This window comes from Netta rufina, assembly GCF_964035555.1.
Source record: "Netta rufina genome assembly, chromosome: 7".
Lineage (NCBI taxonomy): Eukaryota > Metazoa > Chordata > Aves > Anseriformes > Anatidae > Netta > Netta rufina.
Window position 1 is genome coordinate 26,340,521 of NC_140130.1, and position 23,902 is coordinate 26,364,422.

The 23,902-nt window shown below is 38.5% G+C and overlaps 1 protein-coding gene across 1 annotated transcript in view; it reads right to left on the minus strand.

The window, feature by feature from the left end:
- Positions 1–23,902, minus strand: part of LOC311211165 (VPS10 domain-containing receptor SorCS1-like) — a gene marked incomplete at both ends in the record, with an annotated part of 286,853 nt that overhangs the window by 58,029 nt on the left and 204,922 nt on the right. The window contains 5 exons of the mRNA XM_084289719.1: positions 602–748; positions 5,255–5,434; positions 10,704–10,793; positions 13,502–13,620; positions 22,419–22,483. Coding sequence (XP_084145845.1) covers positions 602–748; positions 5,255–5,434; positions 10,704–10,793; positions 13,502–13,620; positions 22,419–22,483 — 601 coding nt within the window. The remainder of the gene's footprint in view (positions 1–601; positions 749–5,254; positions 5,435–10,703; positions 10,794–13,501; positions 13,621–22,418; positions 22,484–23,902) is intronic.

Here is a 23,902-nt window from a genome sequence, read left to right on the forward strand (position 1 = left end):
GAAGATTAAAGATTTATCTATATGCTGATCTATATCGATAGGTGCAGACACAGGTACAACAAAACACCTAACACACAGCAGTACATATATTTGCATGAATATGTCAATTCTCACTTTTGAGCTCATAGAGAAAATGATAACTCTTTACAGTGCCAACAGACTGGCCTGGAAGAAAACAGTTCTCTTTTTGTATGAGACAGTCTCAAATTATTAGGGTTCCTGAAACTTCGTGAGCTACAGTAGCTCACTCCTCCCATCTAGTGACCAGAGAATCAACTGCGCAGAAACGGCATCCAGCTTCACCTGCTGTTTAAGGGGAGACCATCAGTTGTGCAGAAGGAAACTGATCTATGACGCTTCCTTTTGTTCCAGAAATTACATTCAATTACAATGCCAGTTCTTGATATGCCATCTGGTGGCCCAAGCCTGACATACCACACTTTTAAAATACAGCGTTGCCTCTGTGAGTTACACCACATGGAGAGGTTCTGCCCTCTCCTTCTGTTACCTGGTAGAAAAAGATTGTTCTGGATTGTTAGCACTCCCAAGTCGTCCCCTCTCCCCCCTCTCCATCCTTCCCCCCCCCCGCCCAGGTACTTACTAGGAGACAGTGAACAGGGTTTCCTCTCAGATCAGTGTCCGGAGCCTGCAACAAATTCCAGTCTCTCCCTTTATTGTAGGTGATGAAAGTTTTCACTTGGTTGTCAATCTTCTTGTTAGCCAAGAACATTCCTTTTATCCCTGCTACCTAGGAAAAATTGACATGGCTGAAAAATAGATCAAGCCCATGCAGGTTCTTTGTACGTGTCTTTTGTGCCCTGTCAAACCCAACAGGGATCTGGTGGCTGTGTCAGTGTGGCAGATGTCAGGGCAACAACTACCAAGGAATATCAAAAGACAGCAAACTGAAGGGCTGGGAACATAATAAGACCATCACAGGTGAAAAGGTGGCAAATGGAAGAAAAAGCTTATATTTCAGAAGCAGCATAGGAACACGGTAAGATGGCAATAGCATTATCTGTAAAGCAACAATCTTTCATCTGGGTAGACATCCTTTCCCCTGAAAGATTAAATATCTACAGGGGAATTATCTGTCTCTTACATGCAGTGGCAGGAAACAGCAGCAATTTTGACCTTGCAAAGAAAATGACAATGCAAATATACGCTTGCTGTTTAATTCTTCTATTCTCACACAGCCTGCTTAAGATATTTCATCCAAGGATCTCAATGTGCTCCATAGTTCTAAATGTTTCAACAGGGTAACTTGGGGTACACTGGATTTTTTATATCAGTTTTGTATTTTGAGGAAACTGAAGCATCAGTGACTCAAAAAACCCACCCAGAATGCTAGTTATAGAGCTAGCAATGAGACAGTCATTCTTTTATTCTTCCCAATATTTTATCCAAGAGCTTTGCTCCACTGACTTGCAGAAGGATCTTGGAAAGATGCTATGCTAACAGTCTCACACTGGAATCGAGCCCAAAAGTGCCTTAGTGGGAAGAAAAAAAAAAAAAGAAAAAAAAAGTCAACCACAAACCACAACTCACATTGCAGAATGTTCCCATCTACTCAGCACACTGAAAATCAATAATCCAATAGTTGCTGCAGCTTGCGAATGAATTTGTTAGGCTGTCATTCTGCAGTCTGAGTGCTACAATGAAAAGGGAAGGGAAATCAGGAGAAGGTGGGGGAAAGTGAGAAACTTTTTGTTTTCCATCAAGCCTGTTCAGTCTTTTCATATTTCTTTTCCCAATCTTTTCATATGATGCAGAGCTGGTGCACCGGATCATTCACCAAGGCTTTTTATTCATAGAGATTATTACTTAAAATGCATCATGTGGCAAATGGTTACTCAGCAGATTCAGAGTTTGTTCCAGCTCAAAGGATTTAATTATGGGATTTTATCTGGATGACACTACTCCCAGTTAATAGGACCTTATTGCACTTATAGCCACATGTCATGGCACTTCTACTGTAGAGTGCATCGGTACAGTACATTGGTGTATTTACTCATTCTGAATAGCCTTTTCTACCTTGAGTAATGGCACTGAATTTTATTTGAAGTTACTTAAAGACTTAGACATGACTTGCTATAATGGACAATAGTCTTTAAATTAAGTAGTTTAGTGATATATTATTGACATAAGCACAAAAAGGCAATATTTTCCATGTTTGACCTAGATTGTTTTGTTTCTCCCGAATAAGTATTCAGGATTTCTCTGTGGTATAAAGGCATCCTGATAAGACAGGGGTACTCTCTCTCTTAGTAATATTGTATGAATAGCTGGGGCTGGAAAAAATAGCATAGTTCTTCCTTTACTGCCAGAGTCCAGAGCCTATAGCTCCATTTGTACTTTTCTTCGTTGTTGTCCTGAAATAGTTGTATTATATAGTCCCTGTGAAATGCTGGCCATAAATGATTAAAAAGCATTTTATATATCAGGTGATAAATGTGTTCTGAAATCCTATGAATTTTTCTTTTTATGATTCTAGTCCTGGGCTGGGACTCAAAATGCTTTCCAGAGAAAGCAAAGTGTAAGTTATGCTGTCAGCCTTGGACAGCTTTATCTTAAAAAAGACTGCACATGGTATACATGCTTGTGTGCTCTTGGTAGGAAGAGATACAGGTATTGCGTATACACATCCGTGACACACACAATGACTTGTTCATACAATCATAATAGACACAGACTTGTACAAGTAAGGGCATGGCCACAGGTGTTCAGAGAAATAAGCACTCTATCAGGCCTGCCTGGGTTTTGTAGACAATCCCTCCCTGCCTCACAAGCACTGTGTGTAGGTACTAATGCTGTAGTGGAAGTTTAATACAAGACACTCAAAGCACGCAACTCAAAACACACTCTTCACTCCCCATTAGCAACCTTAAACATGTTTCCCACCCAAAATACTACTAAAAAGTAGAAGTCCTGGATAGGAATGTATGCCACAGCTACAGGTACATTTCCTCACATCTCCTTCTTTAATAATGAGCCCCTTTCTGTTTCAATCACCAGTCAAATCAGAAAAAATAAATAAAGCCAGTTTCTCTTCATGTTAAAGAGGACAACTAGTATTTCTCAGGCTGGAATCCCATGGGCTGGATGACCTTGCTGCAGAACAGTCTCTCTAAAGAGTCAAGCAGAGCCACAACACATCACTGAAGAGGTGTAGGAATTACACTGGGTACCCACTGCCCAGTGCTTCTTGTTCTTTCCTTCCTCTACAATGGTCTCTAGGAATTTGCAACTACAGAACCACTTAATGCTGGGTCCAGTGTCATGCAGATGCACTGGCACTGGAAGGAGACAGAGAGAAGCGCTATTTGCATACCCTGCATTGTCCCACCTGCAGAAAGAGGAGCAATGTCCCACTGGCAGTGTTCTCCTCATCCACTACAATGTCCAGAAGCAGAAGAGCCCACACCCTGAAATAACAATCTCCCAGTAAAAGCCTCCTGGGAACTTTTCTCCAGAAGAAAAGAAAGAAGAACATGATGAGGCACCGGGAAAAACTTCTATTTTCTTCTCATGCCCAATACAATTTTCCATTGAAAAGAATTGAGGATATTTATCCTTGTTGCAGAACCAGATTAGAAATTTGCACACAGAAACACATTCACTACAATTCAACCAGATGAACTTTCTTTTTGTACCTGTCAAACATATGCATACAGACACATGCACACTTAACAGGCATTTCTCTGGCATCTTCTCAAGTAATCTTGCTTTACTAAATATCCTCTGTCACTACAGAAGGAGTCATTTTGCAATTTCTCCACTTCCTTTTAATTTATCTATGGATTTTTTTCTTCTCTGATCTTGATCTCCATTTATCCCTAGAGCATTCATCATTTGCAACAACCCTACTGGGAGAATCCCGCTGGATGGCTTTCTGTTCCCTTCCAGCTAGAACATCAAATTGAAAGGAAGTTTTGTGCCAGGTTCAGTGTCAGCCAATATTCTTTCTATCTAGATAATCTGCAGATATGACGCTACAAGTCTAATTCTATCAATTTCAATCCAGGTTACTGTGTAGTGTCAGTCTAATAAAAAACAAAGGCTTTTCTTTCCCCCCGGGATGTAGGACACCTTTACATAATGCAGTGAAACTGCTTCTTGAGCTGACAGTAATAAGAGGCAACAGCTTCTCCATGGGCTGCCAGCATCGCAGAGAGATTAATAGTAGAAAACTCCAAATGACTAGGAAATGACAGTGCCTAACTTCCTACAACTCATTTGCATTTATGTACAATGCTTGGACTCTGTTTGGACAATTCAAGGTGGTTTCCAAGTAAAGGGCAGCTGAAGGCAAACTGTGTACTAGAGCTAATATTCAGACAGTGATGGGGAAATACAGGAAGAGTTTTCATTTTCAAAGGAACTCAGAGTTATTTCTTGGCTCAAAATGGTCATATAATCCACTGGAAGAGATCTGAAGAGAGAAGCTGACCCTAAAAACAGCATCTGAGTACTGAATTTCTACTTAGTTGTCTCCAGAAGTAAGACTGGCATCAGACCAGGAGAACTACAAGCATACATTGAGCGTCCTATTCTTAGGATCAGTTGTCACAAAAGACAATGTAAATTGGCCTTCTTACAGGTAAGCTTAGGCAGAATGCACTTGTCTGGAAAAGGCTTGGGGGTAAAGGTGACAACAACGTGAAGTATGAGAGTTTCTATGCTCATGGGATAGCCCAGAAGGGTCTATCTAAAATTAGTTCATTTCCCAGAAGAGTCCAAGCTGAAGAAGGTGACAAAGATAGATGAAAACTACTGTCCTACTTCCTTCTATAGCTAGAGCTTAGGTTTTCAGAAGCACAACTAAAATGGCAGAGTTGGAGAATTATGATATTCACAGTGCCAGGAACCTTCTGAACCATAGGCTTGACCAATGTGTGTCAGAAGCTTGGGTCAGCTGGATTTTGGCTGAGAAACTTAGGAACTGAATGAGCTGTTTTGTTACATCTTCCAATGCATAGATATGAGCTTTTCCTCACCTGAGAATCTATTGGAGAGCACAGCAGTGATTCTGTTCAAACTATTAGGCTGGACCTAGCTTCAACACCTGTGCAAAGCTTGGCTTGAAACTCATCTAATTGCACTCAGATCTTTGATTAAAAGAAGGGTAAAAATGCGTTTAGGTTTGGCTCTGCTGTTCATATGCATACTATGAGGCTGATGCGGAAGAATGCAATGGTACTGAGGTCATATGAGATTTTTAGATAGGAATGAGAAATTTGGAGTCATGACATACCTCATAGAGGTCAATCATCACATTCCCTTCCAGTCCTTGACTACTCTTGACGTTTTCCAAGGCCAGGGTGAAATACACCCCTTGGGTGTCGGAGATATACAGATTGTATGTGTCGTTCTGGTTCCACTCTTGAACAGCTGCAAACACCTGACTCTCATCTGTGCTGATAACATGCATGTCCTGCGGAAAGAAAACAGAGGCATGTTACAAGAGGGATCTCTGCTCTGTCATTTCCGAGAGTATCACAGTAATTGTAGAGGAGCAAAGGATATATTTAGGCTGGAGATTAATTGAAAACTGCAGACAACATTCCTGTATTGGAGAAACATTCATCTAAGTGGAGAATTCCATCTAGGAATATTTTACAACAGCTCTCTTCTGCCAACTTTCAAAGCAGTAATTAAATGATAAGGTGTTAATTGAATATTTACATTGGAAATACAGTGTCATACAGCAGCACTCTCCCCACCCTACCAAAATTTTCATTTTAATGAGTACTTTTTTTTTCGTGTTTCTTCATTTGTTTGTTTTTAATTTTTGGTGCTTGAACAATACCATTTGTGATAGTACAATCACAGATATTAAAACTCCTTAAACAAATAAAGAAAAAAAAAGCAGTATTGGAAACACCTGCTTCTTGCCTATCTCTCAGAAACCAAGTACGCTAGGAAGCTGATACAAGAAGGATATAATGGGTGAACACCTAGAGCCAATGTTCCTGCTGTTTATTATTTCTAATGACAGTGTCACCTAGGAGCCAAGGCCTTGGAGCACTGTGCTAAACACCCCTCCAGCAACAGAACAGACAGACATTCCTAAGCCTCACTAAATATAAAGAGCAGAATTGTAGTTAGATCACTAGCATTATGAGTGAGGTTTTGTTTTATTTTTCTGTGTTTGTTCTGTGCTACAGTAGACAATAAACAATGAAAAGAGTGCATAATTAAAAATTAAAAAAAAAAAAAAAAAAAGGAAAAAAAATCTATTAAACCTGAATCCTTCTTTCTAGTGTGTTTTTTTTTGGTTTGTTTGGTTGGTTGGTTTGTTTTGTTTTTAAGCCATTGAAATTCCCAGGCTATATTTGCCCAATACAGGAGCCCTGAGTTCCTTGGTGCCTTAAAAATCTGTGGAGGTAGGACAACAAATCTAGACTTCTTAGAACTAGGTGATTCCCAAAAGATTCAGCTGTCTGCTTTGGGCAGATATCCCAAAGCTATATTGCATCCATTAATCTCAGCCAGGGCTTTCTATATGCAAAACTGGGAGCTCTATCAGAAAATATATTCTTTGGAAGTTGATGCTACTTCTTCCTTCTGTTAATAACGGTCTTTGACAATTTACTTTCTTGTTATTTTATAAGGGGGAATTAATACTTTCAGATATAGTATTATAATGTAAAGATGAAAAATAATATACAGAAAAAATCTGACATAAATTTTAAAGTGGATTCACCATGAAGTTAAAATTCAGAAAAGTAGTTCATTTATTCACATCCAGGTCTGAGTATGGAGTGAATGAATATTCACTTGATTTACCTGCTTCTTTGTGCTGCAGAAAAATTTATCCCAGAAGAAGGGCTATTTTTGTGGAGGAAGAGATTGTTTTAAATCCTGAGGCAACAGGAAAGTTAATATAAGTCCCATTGGCTTCTACTGATTGTGGCTGTGAACAGATATCCTCTCTCAGCCCCAGTTGTGCTAATAGAAGTAACTGTCACAGCTGTTTGTCAGAGGCTTCTCATTTCAGACTATCACCCTAGTCAATCTGCTGGTAGAACTACATGAGTAGATGACCCCAGTGTGCTTCAGGCAGCATTGGCTAGCACAGCTGTAATCTCAAATTTAAACTTGAGATTAAATAGGGGTGCATACACATGGACAGACCTCTCTACTTAAACAGAAAGAATATAAATAAAGCTCATTTTGTCTGGTGAATGTACAGTTTCATTAATATACCATTTTAATCAGTAGTATTTTAATAACTAGGGCAGAGAGGTAAAAAGGTATTCTGATCAACACCAGGAAAATTTAAAGGCAATTTCAAGTATGTTTAAGAAGCAAATGAGTTAATATATTTGCTGGATGCTTCCTGAGCTTTGATCAGATCATGAAATAATATGCAAGTCTAAGAACACAGCAAGGCTTGCTCAAAGAAATTTAAGCCTAGAGAAGCACATATTGAGACAGAAATAGCATAATACACATAGTGTAGAAAGTCAAAGAAAATAATATTCCAACTGTTTGCCTTTCTGGATCCATTAATTTTTCATCTGAATACAGCCTTGTCCAGTAGATGCAGGTACAATTCACTGGTTTGATAGAATGGATTCAGTATACAGGCATCAAACACATTATTGATCAACATTAAAGATTTTTTGGTTTTCACAATAGGAAAATCAAAATTGATCAGCATATCACATTCACATCTTTCATTAACTTTTTTTTTTTTTGCTTTTCATGGTAGGTAGTGTTTTTTAGGAAGGCATACATAAATAAATAAATAATAAAAAGGTGCCTTCATATTGATATGGAGCAAGAATTTGACTGAGTCTTCCACTAGTCCAAAAAATAAAATAAAATAAAATAATAATAATAATAATAAAATGTTAATTTGAGCTCTCTACAGAAAGAGGGAGGGGAAAGGAAGAACCTTTTTCATACAGCCATTGCTACCTCAGGGGACTCCCCATGCACCTGCCTATGAGAAACTGAGCTTTCCTCTGTTCCAGCCCACAGTGGAGGTACATTAATATGCAGTTCTACTATCTGTCCTTCTTGACTTTCCAAAGACAAAGCCAGAGCATGATGTTGTGCATGGGTCTGATCGTGTATCTGCTCAAATCACTAAAGGCCAAGGTTTTCTGAATCACTAAACATGTTTCAGTTACCCTTTTTGCACTTGGTCAGGGTACTTTCCTTCCTGACAAGTTAAATATCAGCAATGCGTAGTGCCTATTTTATCCTGTCAATTACTGAGATTATCAGCTCTTTTTAACATCTCTATTTCAGGATTTTTTATTTGGTTATTGCTTCTACCATTATTCTGAGGTTGAAACAAGATAATGAATTTAAAACAGAAGTACCACAGCCACCATTCAATCAGTATTCAGTCCAGCACCAGATTATGGATAGGTATTTTATAATGAGAAATTGGTTGTCTTGCTTTTGTATTCAAAGATGTCTGCCCAGTGCATCGGTCTAAAATGGAGAAAGTTTGAGCACCCTGTGTGTACATTTAAGGTGATTATTGTGAGTGATAATACAGAGTCTGTAAAAGAGAACATACTGTGGTGCTGTAGTACAAAATGGGAAGTAGCATTTCACAAAGAAACTTCACCGCAGAAGTTAATAAGTCTCAATAAATACCGTTTACAGGGTTAATGCAACCTTGTGCGTGTATGAAGACATATGCTTGTGTTGGAGAGAGTTTCACATTCATTCAGGCTTTTAACCAAACTGGTTACCAGGATATCGACGCGAACAGCCAGAATATTTTAGTTTTGATTTGCTATAGGCCATTCCTGCTCGAACAGCAATATCACCTGCTAGAGCTGCCTATCATCATACCCCTCCAGTTCAGGAGGAGCGACATGCAGAGACAAAAAGCTTGATATTTCTATCTTCAATTCCAGAAGTCGCTTAGCACTGTTTACCATATTTGGCCCCACTTTCTTAGCTGAAGGAGATGAAAGAGAATTTAGGCATAAAAGAAGCTGTTTGTTTCAATTCCTTTGAATAATATAGTGCTTTGTACATTTTTAATAAAAGCAGCTATCTTGCTTTGATATCAAACTCCCAGACAGCCACAGCTCCACTGTAGCTCCTTCCAAGCCAAATGTAGCTCTTCGGTCTTTGAAGACATTCCCAGTTTGTGACAAAGCATCTTATCTCCTTAAATATCTGCTTTTTAATTCCAGTCAAATAACATGAATGTATTACTCTTATACCTATTCTCTGAGAACATGCTGGAATTTAATCATAGTATATTTTCCCTGGTTTTCCAGAGATCTCTTTGAGAAGGTGGACAGTTGGAGAAATAAGTGTGTGGCAAAGCAGATAACCAGCTCAAAACAATCAGTCTTTCTGCAAATGGTCTGAATCAGTTATAAATAACAATTCTGATTTGGATGTTACAAAACCCATCCTAAAAATGCAATTCGTCTGCTAAGGACTACTTCATATTATACTTGTTTAGATTGTATTTGAATTGACAGAGTAATTCTTTCCCACTTGCATGGGAAGTTTCAATCTATGCTTTAGAGTAATATCTTAAAACATGACTGAAGATTCTGGGGCAGTGAGAGTTTTAGGTCTCACACAAAGTACAAGGTTTGCCTGGGACTGTAGAAAGAAGTACAATGGGAATTCAATCTCCAGATCTTTGCATTTTATAGCAAAAATATATGTTCTACTTTAACAGAAACGTTTAAGTTATGTTTCACTGGACAGTTCTCTTGCGTCAGAGCCCAAAAAAAAAATATCATGGCAGGGTCCCCAAAGTCCTGAGAGCTTGGATTTTTCCAGTGATGTAAACAGGAACAAAGGTACAACAGTTGTGTAAGTAAGATATGGCTCTGAAGGCTTGGGTTTGAGCTACAGTCTGGTTATATGATGAAGGTCACCTAGTCAATCCACTTTAGACAGGCCTGTTGGAGTGAGGAATCAAAGACAACCAGCTGTGATAATAGCCAAATTATCCCCTTGAATATTTCCATCTACAAATAATGATGTACTTTCAACTTCTAGGAACAAGCTGACCTTGCACTTTCTTTTTTTCCCTTTTGCATTCCCACAAATTAAGCAGGGATCGTCATTTGTCTCCAGATGTTAGATCTCACATAGAATCCACCAGATATTTGCTTCCTTTGAGCTTAGATTTCATTTAAGCCAGGCTATAACAAGAACTAAAAGGCTCTTTGTCTTTGTTAAGAAGCAGTTAGGAAACCAGCTGCAAAATGGTGATTCCTTCAAAATGGAGCTAACATTTCATACAGGTCTTTAAAAAAAAATCAGCAACAGAAGGCAGTAATAGCCTTTCAAGCTCCCATGCTAATTCACCATTGTTCTTAATTAGAGAGGATAAGGAGCAGACACACAAAGCCATCTCTTTGCTTGGTTCCCATTAAAATCTGCTAATGAGGTAAAGTACAAAAAGTGACCCACTCAGAACAGGAAAAGAAGAAGGGAATTTTAACACACACACACAAGAAAAGAGAATCCCTCAAAAATTAATTGACATAGGCCATGGTATCTGTCTGTATTTCATACTGATGTCCTTGACTAGCCAAAGTGGTGACTTTGAGTCCCGTTTTGCTTGGAAATGTTCTCTTAAAAGACTGATGTTTTCACTCATTGCATGTCATCTTGTGGTTACTTGTGTTGAATTCAATAATTTCTGAATAATCAAAAATATGTAGGTACATATGGGCATTCCAGCAACAACAGCTTACCTTGGGCAAGGAGTATTTTGGCAGCTTCATCTGTGTAAATGCATTTCTCCTATAAGAAACGTAATAATGTGGTCGTCCACCCGACGTTAACTATGAGAAAAGCAGAAAAGGTATCTTCAGTGTTTTTTTTTGTGTGTTTTTTTTTTTTTTTTTTTTTTTTAATATTTTTATTGCCAGTGAAAACACCAAGCAAAAACTGACAAGGCATACAACATAGCACTGGTGGCGGTGGCTTAAAACTGCAGTGCTGTTACAGGTGATGAATAACCATTGATCCAACTGACAGTGGCTGAAAAAGAGAGAGTAAGAGAAATCCCCTTTTCTACAAAGAGAGGTAAAGGCCAGAATTTCAGGTGAAAGTATTGGGAAGGTGTAACCTTAGCTTCGTTTAGGCCATTATGTCACCTGCTGACCATCTGCTCTCCTCTTACCACAAAACAGGCTGTTTTCTGTTTGTAGAGCTGATGTGGTCTATTGGTTAGGGAACCAGATTGGCAGACACGATGCTTGATTTCTATATATATCTCCAGATCTGGTTCCTGTGTGGCCCTGCACAAGCCATGTTTCCAGATCACCTAAGCATTCACATCTCCCGAAGGCAGGAGAACCTGAGCTGATTTGGTATTTCTGTAAATCTGGCTATTTATATTAGTGCCTAAATACTGATGGCAATCCCTTGAACACACTGGGTTAAAACAATGTGTGGTTTCATTTTATGCCACATCTTAATGGGGGGGGGGGACAGGGAAGAAGCTGACAATGTTAGCTGCTGAAGCATAATCAATGTTTGTAAATTACTTTGAAATCCATGCATGAAAGACACTGAAGGAAAAAATATTCTGAGGGATTCTCCATGCAGAACTTTGCTTTAATTGCCTGCTATCTGGACTTATCAAGACTTCACTTTAGCAGTGAGTGTTTTAAAAGACACTGCAATCGTTTAAAATGCAAGATACGTAGAGGCTAAGAACTACTTATATTAAAGCTCTTCAACTATTTTTTGAGGGAACTGATCAACAATTTGGGGAAGGAAGGCCAGAGTGAATATGTGTTTGTAAAGAAAACAGGATGTAGTGGGAAAAAAGAACCCACTTTCCCTTCTTTTCACCTTTTGAACCTACTAATTCTCCTTTAGTTGCAGAAAAGCTAGATGGAGATGAAGGCTGGGGCAGGTTCTCATGGAACTCATCTATTCTTCCATCCCTTCCGTGTCTAGTGTGAGACTAATCCTCCTCTGAAGAACAGTGTCTGGGATATGGTAAAGTCCAATATCACTCAGCATTTTATTTAGCAATTATTTATTTTATTACTTGTAAGCCAGATAACTTACATATGTAATCCTTAGAAGAATGCTATTTGAAATTACCCGTCAGCAGTTAATTCATTGACTACTAGGAAGGAAAAAAAAAGGGAGGGGGACGGGACTGTTTCCAGGGATTAAAATATTATTTCATTCATGCAAGTGTTAATTATTACCACTTGGCAAGTACTATCTCTTTGACCAGTTAAGGTTGTGAAAAGTTCCTCATGACATTAAGGGAAAGATTGTAAGAGATTTCCTGTCCTCACACTCTCCTCCTTCTACCATACAGCTAGCACTGAGGTGGAATAAAGAAATGTTACAGTACTGATAACGCTGCACAACAGTTTATAGGCAGAAAGTGAAAAGCATCAAAATACAAGGGCTGTCCAAAAAGGCAGACAATCTCCCCAGCTTTGACTTTAAGTGGGGCAAAGGGATTAACTTCTCTCTAGTGTGCTGTAAAATTAGGTCAGAACAGAGAAGACAATATTGAAGAGCACAAAATCAAGGCATCAGTGATGAAGCAATGAATCAATTTAGATATGAACTCCACAGTTCTTGTGTCATTCATGACACACACACAGTCAATCTGAAATTAGAGAGCGAGTCTGAACAGCATTGTGTGCCCCTGTTTTTCTTACCTCATAAACATTTTATGTCCCAGACATAGAAGGCACAAAAGCTACTCTGGAAAGTATGTTCCAGATTTATTTGTGCGTGATTTAGAAAGGTATTTATGTTTATGATTGAGTTCATTAACTGAAGGCAATTAGGAATCAACTCACTCAATTCAAAATATCAATCCTCTCTCTTCACTCCATCCCCAACCATGACAGAATATAAGCTGTCTGGAAAACCAGCTCAGTCCTAATGATTTCTGGTTCACCTCCATGTTTCCCACAATTCTGTTATTATTTTTTTGTCCTTTTCATCTGTTATTAAATGGACCCTGGCAGCAGGCTAATGAAATCCACAGTAGTTCAGATCTATTCTCCAGCTCTCACCTGGAACACAGCTTGGCTGAGTACATCTCATCTTCAGCCTTTTCACTATAATCACAACTGAGGCGTAACAATAAAGCCTGATTATTCCTTCCTTGGTTCTTTCCCTGACTCTTTTCTATTTCCTTCTTGTGTTTAAAACAGCTTCAGTCTACTGCCCTTGCAATAGGAGAAGACTGACATGTCACTTCGAGCTGGCGGGTGAGAACACTAATCTGAGAATGCCGATGAGCTTCCAGGAGTGGCATGGAGGATTACTCCAGTACACACAGTGGATGCTTCAGGCAGGAACTCTATGACCCTACAGTGACAAGCTACTAAAGGTAGAAGAAACTCCATTAGCATTGTAATGAACAGTTACAATCCACTCAGTGCCTTTATTATGGTCTGATTAGTTGGGAGTTAACATATATGCACATGCATGCAAAAGAAGGATAGAGAAAGTAACAGAATATCAAATAATAGAACAAATAAGAGAAGAGGGTGTTCTGTACCTGAACAAAGACATAGTCATCCTGGACGATCAGGGAGTTATGGTCAATATAGCCTGGAAAGGGTTTGCTTCGAGTGGCTTCACTGCAGTTCTGCATCTTGCAGGTGATGTATTGGGCATCTGAAAGGGAAAGGACAAAAACAAGACACTTGAGATCCTGAGCACAGATTTTCCCTACTGTCACAAACCTACTTGCTGAGGCCACATTTCTGCTTCACAGCCTCATGTGATATGAAGTGACACCACCCATTCAAAGCAACATTAACACTTCTCCCTTATACCTCTGGTAAATTTACCTTTCATTGTTCTCCTCCTTTAAGTTCTTTTGTTCTCCGCATGGATCGGCCTCTCATAATTTCTTTCATTCCATACTAAGCCAGGTATCAGAGCTCCTTTGTACCAAGAGAGCCCAACCTAATTACTCCATTCCACCCTCTGTGTTTCATGCTGGAAGTACATTAGAGTCAGTGTTTGAAGGTGGCACAACTTAATGCTTGTGGCTTAGGTCTGACACAAAACTAGTCAAGGATGTATCATTCAGCATTATTACCTGTACTGTTGAATTTACTTGGATGCTACCCAGGTTTAAGCTTAAACTGAGGGACTAACCAAGTGAAGGAGCAACAGAGGCATGAAGGACACTTCACAGAGACAACAAACAGCCCAAGTCCTGTGACTCCCAAAGTGACCATGGGTTTGAATAATTGCATCTATGCTGCAGGATAGATATATTCTGTGCCGAGCCTCCACAGTTCACCTGTCATCCCCATTGTGGGGGATTTACTGGAGGCCATGACAGCTTCTCCACATTCACATGTCTGAATTTATTAAGAACATGGCCAAGGTCCAAAATATACACAAGTACGAGGACACCTGCCCCATAAAGGCACCACTGAGGAACCCTTTCCTGGCACACCTTCTGCATTTCCTATAGCACTCACACACTGCAGAGTAATCCATATCACCACTTGGTTCAAAAATTTTACCTACATCTCCGTTAACTGTGCAGGTAAATGCACTCTGGCAGACCTGGGCAATCATTCCGCTCTTGAAGCTAGATATCTGAGCTTCACTGAGTTGTTTGCTTCAGAGTAAATGGCCTAAATGCAGCCCTAAAGCCAACTCATCCGCTATTACCATATGGGACTTCTTCATCTCCTGTTTTGAAGCACTGCAGGGTGCTCATCTCGTAATCCATCACCTGAAGGAAAACAGTTTGATTTTTTTCATGACAGTAATTTATCCCAGAATACAGAACCAGATTCTCTGTATTCAATTTAGTCTCTTTCAGATCAATTAAGAAGTTGTACTTTGTTTAAGGACAAAACTGATTTACAGGAAAAAGGATTTGGGCATTTTAGCATTAGCACTTAAATGACAGAAACACTACATGGCATTTAATCTTAGGACTACTTCTAATCTTCTTCCTTGTTGAAGAAGCACAGCCCCTTGTTTGATATAATTACTGCCTTCTGATCAGAGAAGCAGCATTTTCCACTGAAATAGAAATGACTAGATTTTTACTATCTCATATTTAATCTTGGGTTTAATTAAAATCTATCATTTGACATTTCTTTCCTTGTTTCTAAGGGCTGTTGACTTCTGCTTGAAACAGAAATGCAGGGTAACGAACCTTCAGGAAAGTTTGATGAGGGATGATTTTACCCCGACATTTGCAGAGTTCTTGGAATATATAAAGTGATAAGTATTATTAGTCACTGCAGTTTATAACATTTTATGCTTTTGCAGCTCAGTGCAAAACATTAATTAATATAACCCAGACAGTGTGATCAAAGTGCATTTCCCTTTGCAGGAACATGATTTTTTCCACATTAGCCACGAGAGGGCAGGGAGAGATATAAGTCCCAGCCTGCTCATTCCAGTGAGCTCAGGGAGATTCCCTTTTCAAAGCTGTTGTCTCCTCTGTCCCCTTGCTGCCAGGAAAAAGGCATCTAAGGGGGGCTACTAGTCAAAAGACAGAATGGACATGAATCTGTCCATCTGCAGCACAACTATTTCCCACTTCTCCTGTGAATTGAATCCGTTATACGATGGACAGCCCTTTACATTTCGTCACATTCATCCCCTCTCATTCAGTCTCAAGAAGGGTCCTGGGTGAAATGCCTGGCAATTCTTAGCTTCAACAGCAAAGCACTGTGCTGAACAGTCAGTCGACATGGCTGGCCCTGAGCTGTCCTATTGGCAAGACTGGGTGGCTTTTCACACACGGGATTAAATCACCTGGCCTAGAGTTATTATAGGGTTGGACTTCTGTTTCTCACCTCGTTTCTTTCTTTCTACACTACTGCCATTGTTTTCTTTTACTTCCACAGGCACAGTGGCTCTTTGTGAAGCATTAGGAGGAGACTGCAGTGCCATCATGCTTCCCACACAAACACATTATCTACCCTGCAAACACATGGAGGTAGCAGGATGGGTGCTGCTGAGACAGGCCATCACAGAAGATTAAGGAATCTCCTCCACAAGAGACTATAGAGAGCAGTTCAGGCTGACATCTGTTAGAGGTGACTGAAGTTTTTTCAATCCTGTATTAATGGAGGAATGGTGACTATGTCTATTTCTGCTGTGATCACTGGAGTCTGTGCAGCAGTGATTGTACCATTGATGAAGATTTACTAAGGCAATTCCTGTGAACTTTTACAGTGCAATTCTCCATGGCTTCAATTCTAAAATGCCAGTAATAAGTACTAAAGGGCAGAGTTCTGAAATTGCTTAAACTAATCTCCCAAACAGTCAAACCCTGAGATGTGCACACCAAAAAAAGCTCCCTCTGCTATGGGAGACAGAAAGAAGACAAAGCAGGCTTCTTGCAGTGTCTGGATCTCTCATTTTTCCTAAGGGAATTTTTGTTTTGCTCACATGAACTCAAGGATTTTGTTTCAGCGTCTCATTCTCATGGACATTCTATGTGATTCCATTGGCAGAGCTTTGTAATTTAGCATTAATTAATGTCAATTAATGTATTCAGTTGCTAAGCTTTGGAATTAATTTCATTAGTTTTCCCACACAGATGTTTTCCCTGCCATAGGTAATTAGGACTTTATGCTTTTCATTTCCAGAACCCTCACCTCCAACAACAGCTGCTGTTTTTAATATACAACAAGAAAGTCATGCTGCGCCTGGAGAGAAGAACATAACTTCCAGCTCTTATCCCCCCCAGACACTTTGATTTAGACAGTTTTAGACATGTAAACTAGGATTCTTCTCTGGGAATGGTAACTATTTCTAAAGAGGAAGCAAGGAAAGTCACAGAACAAGAATGGAGGAGACATCTTGTAAGGGAAACCTCTGACAAAATTAATCTGCGTCAGTGAAAGAGAATCGCAGATGCTAACATATAGCAGGAATTGAGAGCTAGAGGGACCCTGTGCCATGATATGTTTTACTCTTTTCTGTTTAGCTTGAGCTCTATGCTAATATGTTCTCAAGGGCAATATATTCCAAAGACATGTTTTTGGCTTAGCTGGTGGAGATGGAAGGTTGTTCATGGTTACTGGAAGTTGGCAAGCCTCTGCAAAAATACACAGAAGAGTATCAAAATCTTTCAAAAAGCAGAGGGAGAATTCCTTCAGGACACTTTGTTGCTGAGTGTTATTTTGGATGACAGCTCAAACTTTAATACCCACTGCTTTCCAGTCTAAACGTTCATGGATGTCTTTGGAAAAAGAGTCAGAGAAAATATTCACTGTGATAACTGTAAATATATTATTCTTCCCATTTTTTATTCCCCCTCTTGTCTAATTAATTGAAGAAAGTGTTCTGTTCTCTACAAAGAAATACACTATGGACAGATCAGGAGTTTATACAGAGTATCCATACAATGCTTGTTGGTCTTCCAGATTTACTATGGTGTATCTCTGTTCATTACTAAGCAACTTAGATATTAGGGATCATTTCTTGATTTTTTGAAGGGTGAGTGAGATCCTTTAACTAACGAACCATAAGAACATGGTAGTACCATATCTCATTTAAAGATACGGATCTGTAACCCATTTCCAACAGTGACTAGTAAGAGAAGCCTTGAAAAGATCACAAGAATTTGTCCATATGCCTCGGATGTCCAGGTAAAGCTTGAGCAACCACAACTTCCAGTGATGAGTTCCACTATTTAATTAAATGTTCTCGTACTTTAATCTTCCCAATTTTTTATTTATTTATTTTTTTAAACACAACATGACTGTTCTTTATTCATTCCCATCTGTTGGGAATGAATGTTGATTTGTGAAACATTTATGATATAGAAATATATTCACAACTCTCGAGGGCTCAGCAACTGCAAAGCACTTAACCAGCAATGAAAACCAATGAATTGGAGCGAGCCCATTTACTAACTAACTCACAAATCTGTTTTTATCCTGCTACTACTCTTTCTTCATTGCATGTCAGAGTCAGAAGTCTTTCTTTGAATGGGGAAGTATATCCTTTACCATTTCTATCATGAGGATATAATTGGGAAAAAAAAAATCATTCTCCAAGACAAATACTAATCATCAGCTACAGTCAGGAAAATCAGAAAAAAAAAAAAAAAAATCACTGCACGTGTTTAATGCACTATGTAAATAAATTTCCCACTTGCTAACTCTTTTTACTTTTTTTTCTCCTCTCACAGCAGTGATTATTTTGTTGTTTAGTTTTTGTTTTGTTTTGTTTTTTTTCCACATTCTGAGAGAACATAAATTAAAGTCCTAGTACAACTTTGTGATTTAGATACCATGAGCAGGATACTCAGCCCCTGCTGGTCAGCAAGCAGACCATGTCAACTGCCCACAGGTGAGATTTTGGTCTTCCCTGCAATCACAGAAGTACCTTAATTACCTTTCACTAAGGAAAGTTGCTATGTATATCAAGAAGAAGAAAAGTAAACAGAAGTACATTTTAAATATCAGGAGGTCTATATATATTTTTTTTTTTTTGACAGCATTTAAGAAAGCTCCTTAGCTTCTTTCATCTGCACATTTAAAAAAAAAAAAAAAAAATCAATTGACATCCATCTGCAGTCATCTAAGCAAACGATGGTTGACCAAACAAAGTTGGTTTTCTTGACCTGCACCTATACAAACTCTTAGACTCCCTAAGAGTCTAAGGCCAGTTAGTCTCCAAATGCCTTGAGGAAATCCATTTTGCTAATCCCTACCAACAGCCCAGATTACTTAACAAGGATCACTCTCATAAAAAAATATCTTGTCAATTAGCCTGAATTGAGCCTTGCTGGGGTAATATTACCTAGCTCAAATCAGATAAAACCATTAATTAAGGGTCTTTTGAGGTTATTCTTTAAAAAACAAACTAACTAAAAACTAACACCCTCGTACCATTAAGTTATACACATCCTGAAAGCACCTTAAGTTGCATTTGAGAAAACCTGGATTTAACTCTCACCAATTACTCTGCCTGCTGACTACGATGATGAATGTAACAAAGGAAAGCTTATCATGGTTAAGAACTGTAGGGGTTTACTTGTCTTACTGGGGTTTTGACCTGAAACCAGGCAAAAAAAATATCACAGTTCCTGCTGACTTTGACAGCTTACTTTGTTCCTGTTCCAAAACCTAAGCAGAACACCAGGGAAACCCAGGCATACAAATGGAAATGTGAGATAAGGTTCAAATGAACTTCTTCCAACTGGAAATAAACAGTTTTTCCTACTGTACACTCAACCCCAGCTTTACTAGGATTGTGCCTTAAGCCTTTAAAAAATAAACAGAAACATTACTTCTTCATTTGGACATTTGATGAGATGAAAATATGTCTGGTGCTGTCCAAGATTTACACAACAGGTTTAAAAACATGAACAGCAATGATTAGCCCTGCAAATCTGCCTCCATCAATACAATTTAATTGTACAGTCTTTACTCAGTTTGTTTAGTGTTACCTGCATTCTAGTTTGTTTACTGTTTCATCAGTGGATCATGAGGAGGACTTAAAAGGAGAATGTGAGCACAGGTACAGCACTGCCAGCCAGATCCTCAGCAAGTGTAAATCAACATGCCACTGAAGTTGCATTGATTTATACCTGCTAAGAGACTCCTATTTTGGTTCTTGTAAACCTTTTACATTATGTATATAAATACAATAAATAAAATGTACAGACAGACCGTAATCAGGGAGCAGAGACAGCAAGTTATTGGTATTCTAACAGGGAAAGCCCAATACTAAAGTTGTTGCTGATAGATGTTCTCAGGCAACCCTGCCAGGGAGATGGGCTAACACCATACTCTGCTGACATTTCTCCTTCTTTCACCTAAAGCTGCAGTTGTAGCATTCAGTTTCTGCTGGGGAAAAAAAAAAAAAAAAAAAAAGAAAAGCCAGCAAAAGAGTGAGGTTGTTTTCCTATCTGTACTGAATGAAACAGGTTTTTGTTTAGCCCTTATATTTCCACCTCTGGGTCTTTTATTTTACTGTATGTATTGTGTGGTTGCTTTCACACCACCTTCCTTTTCTTTCCTTCTTTCTCCCTGTCTTGTTTTGTCAAGTTTATCTTCACAAATTTAATCCCTTTATAGAATTTTTACACTTGGTTAACCATCAAAAGAGATCTCCCAAACAAACTATAAATAACTAAATGCAAGAATATACATTAAATAAATAAATAAATAATATTTTCAAATTTGCCTCACCTTGATAAAAAATGTATCTTTCTCACTTCAGCACACTTTACCTCATCACCCTACCAGCAGCAACACACCAGCTTCATTCCAGAGGAGAAAGGTTTGCTCATCAATTGGAGGGTTATGGTTACTTTTTCCAGGAAAGAGGAACAGATTTAGCACTTAGAATAAGGCTCTAGTAGCCAAGAGACCTGAATACACCAAATTGGTCATAGTAACAAGAGTTCCCCATGTTTTTACTCTCAGCTTGCTTCAGTCTCAAAGTCTCAAAGGACCTACAGTCCTCTGCCAGTGACCTGTGCTCCCTGGAAGAACTGGCAAAACACAGCATGCACTTACTGTCTTTTATTCCTGATGAGCTGGGGACCTCCTAATTCATGAGCAGAAATTTCAGCCCAATGGCTGGTTTGCAAGGGAGGTCACCACTGGCTGAAGGTTGGACAACACTGTTGGATTTATATTAGTAATTCCGTCACTGCCTAAACAGAGAAATGTAAGTCGTGTAGCCTCTCAACTAAGCCAAAACAAGTGCACAGAATCAATTCCTAGAGCTCAGCTGATGAGCAATAATTTACTATTCCATAATTCTTCATTAACGTGCCTGCCTCCCCAGCAAGGCCAGTTTCATCTACCTGATTTTTTTGTTTGCATGCTAAGACCTATACTAAAGCATATTAATTTGTTAAGCACTCGATAAATTTTTTGCAGAATTGTGTTACAGGTCTGCAAAATGTTCTTATTACATGTTAAGAACTAAAACAAGACTATTCATGCTGTTTGGAGCATGGCATCTTCTCTACCCAGTGTGAGCTGAACATCCCTCAAAAGGATCACCATAACATAGCTCCTTAAACACTGATTGCAGCACTTTGTCTCAATGACCTCAAATTCCCAATGCATTATAAGATTAATGTTTTGTGCTGAATTAGACACTGTGCTACTTGAATCTTTCTTTCCCATTTAACGTGTCCTGAGAAATAGAAAGCTTCATGTCTCCAGCCTTGCCACCATGTTCAGGTAAGTGAAATTGAGAGGAGAAATAATAACCAGAGAACACAAATGATAAGAAATAGAGATAATAAATTTTTTCGCTTTTACTAATCTTGCATATCCTGAAATTGAAAGACCTTTAAAACTTTATGATTTCTATCACAACTGTTTCTTTTCAAAATTCATCTTCCAAAAAATTCTCTTTCATGCTGAATTTTAGTGAGTTAAAAAAAAATTATTACTTACTGTTACCTTTTCATACAGTTTTAAAGTTTCCAATGAGAGAATATACATTTTAAGTAACACCACTACATTTTGGGGTACAATTCAGGGAAGAATTTCATCCTTTTTTAAAGGAATTAATTGACTTCATCATTAATACTTACATATTGGAAACGGTACAAATCTGCTTGCTATGTTGCAATAAAATTGCTATTTACAGAGGAAACAATATGGAATTAAAATGATAGGATCCATGCCAGACAGGTTTTTAGTGTGATGCCTGCCTGAGGCAATCCACTGCTGTGGAAAAGAAATCCATGGAGGAAGATCTGCAAAGGCAGGGGAGCTCAAATAAAAACCTCGAGGAAGCACGGGTGGGAGGAGGAAAGGCCAGCGGGTGGCTCAGGGTGCCTGAGAGAATTTACAGCCAATTAAGAGAATATTTTGGAGTTGCAGGTAAATGCAGCTGCTGGAATGGAGAAAAGCACCTCAAGTGGCAAAGGAAGGGAGAATAGCTGATGAAAGTGAAGGACAATGACAGGACAAACAATAACAGTGAAGAATACATTCAGGGTGGTCATTAAAATATTTTTAATGCAAGAGAAATGAGGTGTTTTCAAATGTAGTACCTAAGGCAGAGTATCCCTGGTCTACTGAAACAGTTTGGTACAGCTATGTACAAAATGATAGTATGATTTTTGTTGTGTGAAACAAACAGACAGGCTCTGTGACACAGGAACTTTTCTCCTATGAACAAAAATCATGTGGGGAAAAAAAAAAAGAGAGAGAAAAAAAAAAAAAAAAAGAAAGAAAAATGCTGTATATTCTGATTCAATTACTGCTTATCACCTACTCTTCCTTTCCATATTATCTCCTTGTTTCACAGCTTGTTAATACCAACTTTTTTTCCAATCTTGGAACAACTTTTCTTCTGACAGACTTACCTTGGACAAGTCAAACCCCTCATATTAAATGACAGGATCAGTAAATACTCAGATCTCCATCATGATATTGTGTAGTTACAAGAATATGAGGGCAGTGCAGAATACCACAGTCTTAGGAAGCTGATGTACTTACGACCATCCACTGTCTTTGCCTCCAGGTGCACGAGATCTGGCTCTCTACCGGACCCCATCATAGACCTGCAAGAGGCAGATTGATGCAAATGCATTAAAGCAAGACATACCACAGGTGATATCTGGGACATTCATTTCACATGTTTCTGTTTAGCTGGACCTAAACTCACACTTAAAATTAAAAGCTGATCATTTTAAAAGCCTCTTGGAGTTTTCCATAAAATAAACATGAAAATTTGAAAAAAAAAAAAAAAAAAGAAATCTACATTTTCAGTGAACTGATACCGTTGTACTTATGAGTTCTTTATTTTTGATGCATTTACTTCATTTCTACTCTCCACCTGGAGACTTGTTTCTCTTTTCATTGGCACCTGACCTTCTAGTGTATCCCCTGCTTTGATTGGTAAGATGTATTTCAGCTCAGGGTGGGATACAGCATACTTTAATTGATGAGATAACAGTGTTTGCCATCATACTAATTATAGCTGTTCCTTTATATTTGACATTTTATGTGCATTTGCTTAATTGACACTCTTAATGATCAATATTCCCTCATTAATTAATAAATTTTAAAAATCCATTTCATTCTGAGACATTTTATCATTTCTGATCTAATAAAAACAGTGTTCCATTAATAAAAGAAATGTCAAATTGATTCAGAAAATGATCACTTGTTCACTCTGAATTAAGAAGTAACAGCATAAAGACACTGACCAAATAGGGGGTTTATGGACTCAGGCTTTGCTTCCTTTGCTGATGTTCCACTTCACCAGCACTGGTGGCCTTGACAACTTACTGGGAGAGTCCAAACAGCCACTAGTTTGATGCATAGTCTGAATTACTGCATTACTGACTGCAGGTGGGTACCAACTCTGTTTTAAAGTAGCCTCAGTAGCGACTCTGACAATCAGTCTTGTTTCTAGTTTTAGCCCTGTCAAACAAGCGATAATCCTAGAAAATCCTAGGGTTAAACCTACAGTTTCATGTTAGCTGCCTGACCTCCAAGTTAATAGATGCATGAGTGAAGATAAACATTAATTTCCATTGATAGACAAATTAGATGTTGCTCTGTTCAAAGTCTCATTATTTTTCAGGAAATCAAAAGTGAGGTTCAAACAGTGATTTAGACCTTAATTCAGTTCCCACTGACTGCAATCAGATGCAGCTCTAGTCCTTAATCATCATGTGCATTAACTAATAACCATTACAAAAATGTTAACTATAACAAGACTATCTGATTAATCCTTAGCTTCGCTGACAAAATCTGTAACAATTCTTTAGTAAAAAATCTTTTTTTTTTTTTTTTTTCCCTTCAGTTCTCCTCTGCTGGGGACTTGAAAGTTTCAGAAAAGTCTAAGCTAGCATTGCTTTCACCTCTTTGCCATCTTTAAAAGCTCTTATAACATATTTTTTTTCTCCTAACCAATCAACATTTATTTAAAATTTCTGCTTCCTGATGATTGACACCAAGTGTGTGGGAAGGGA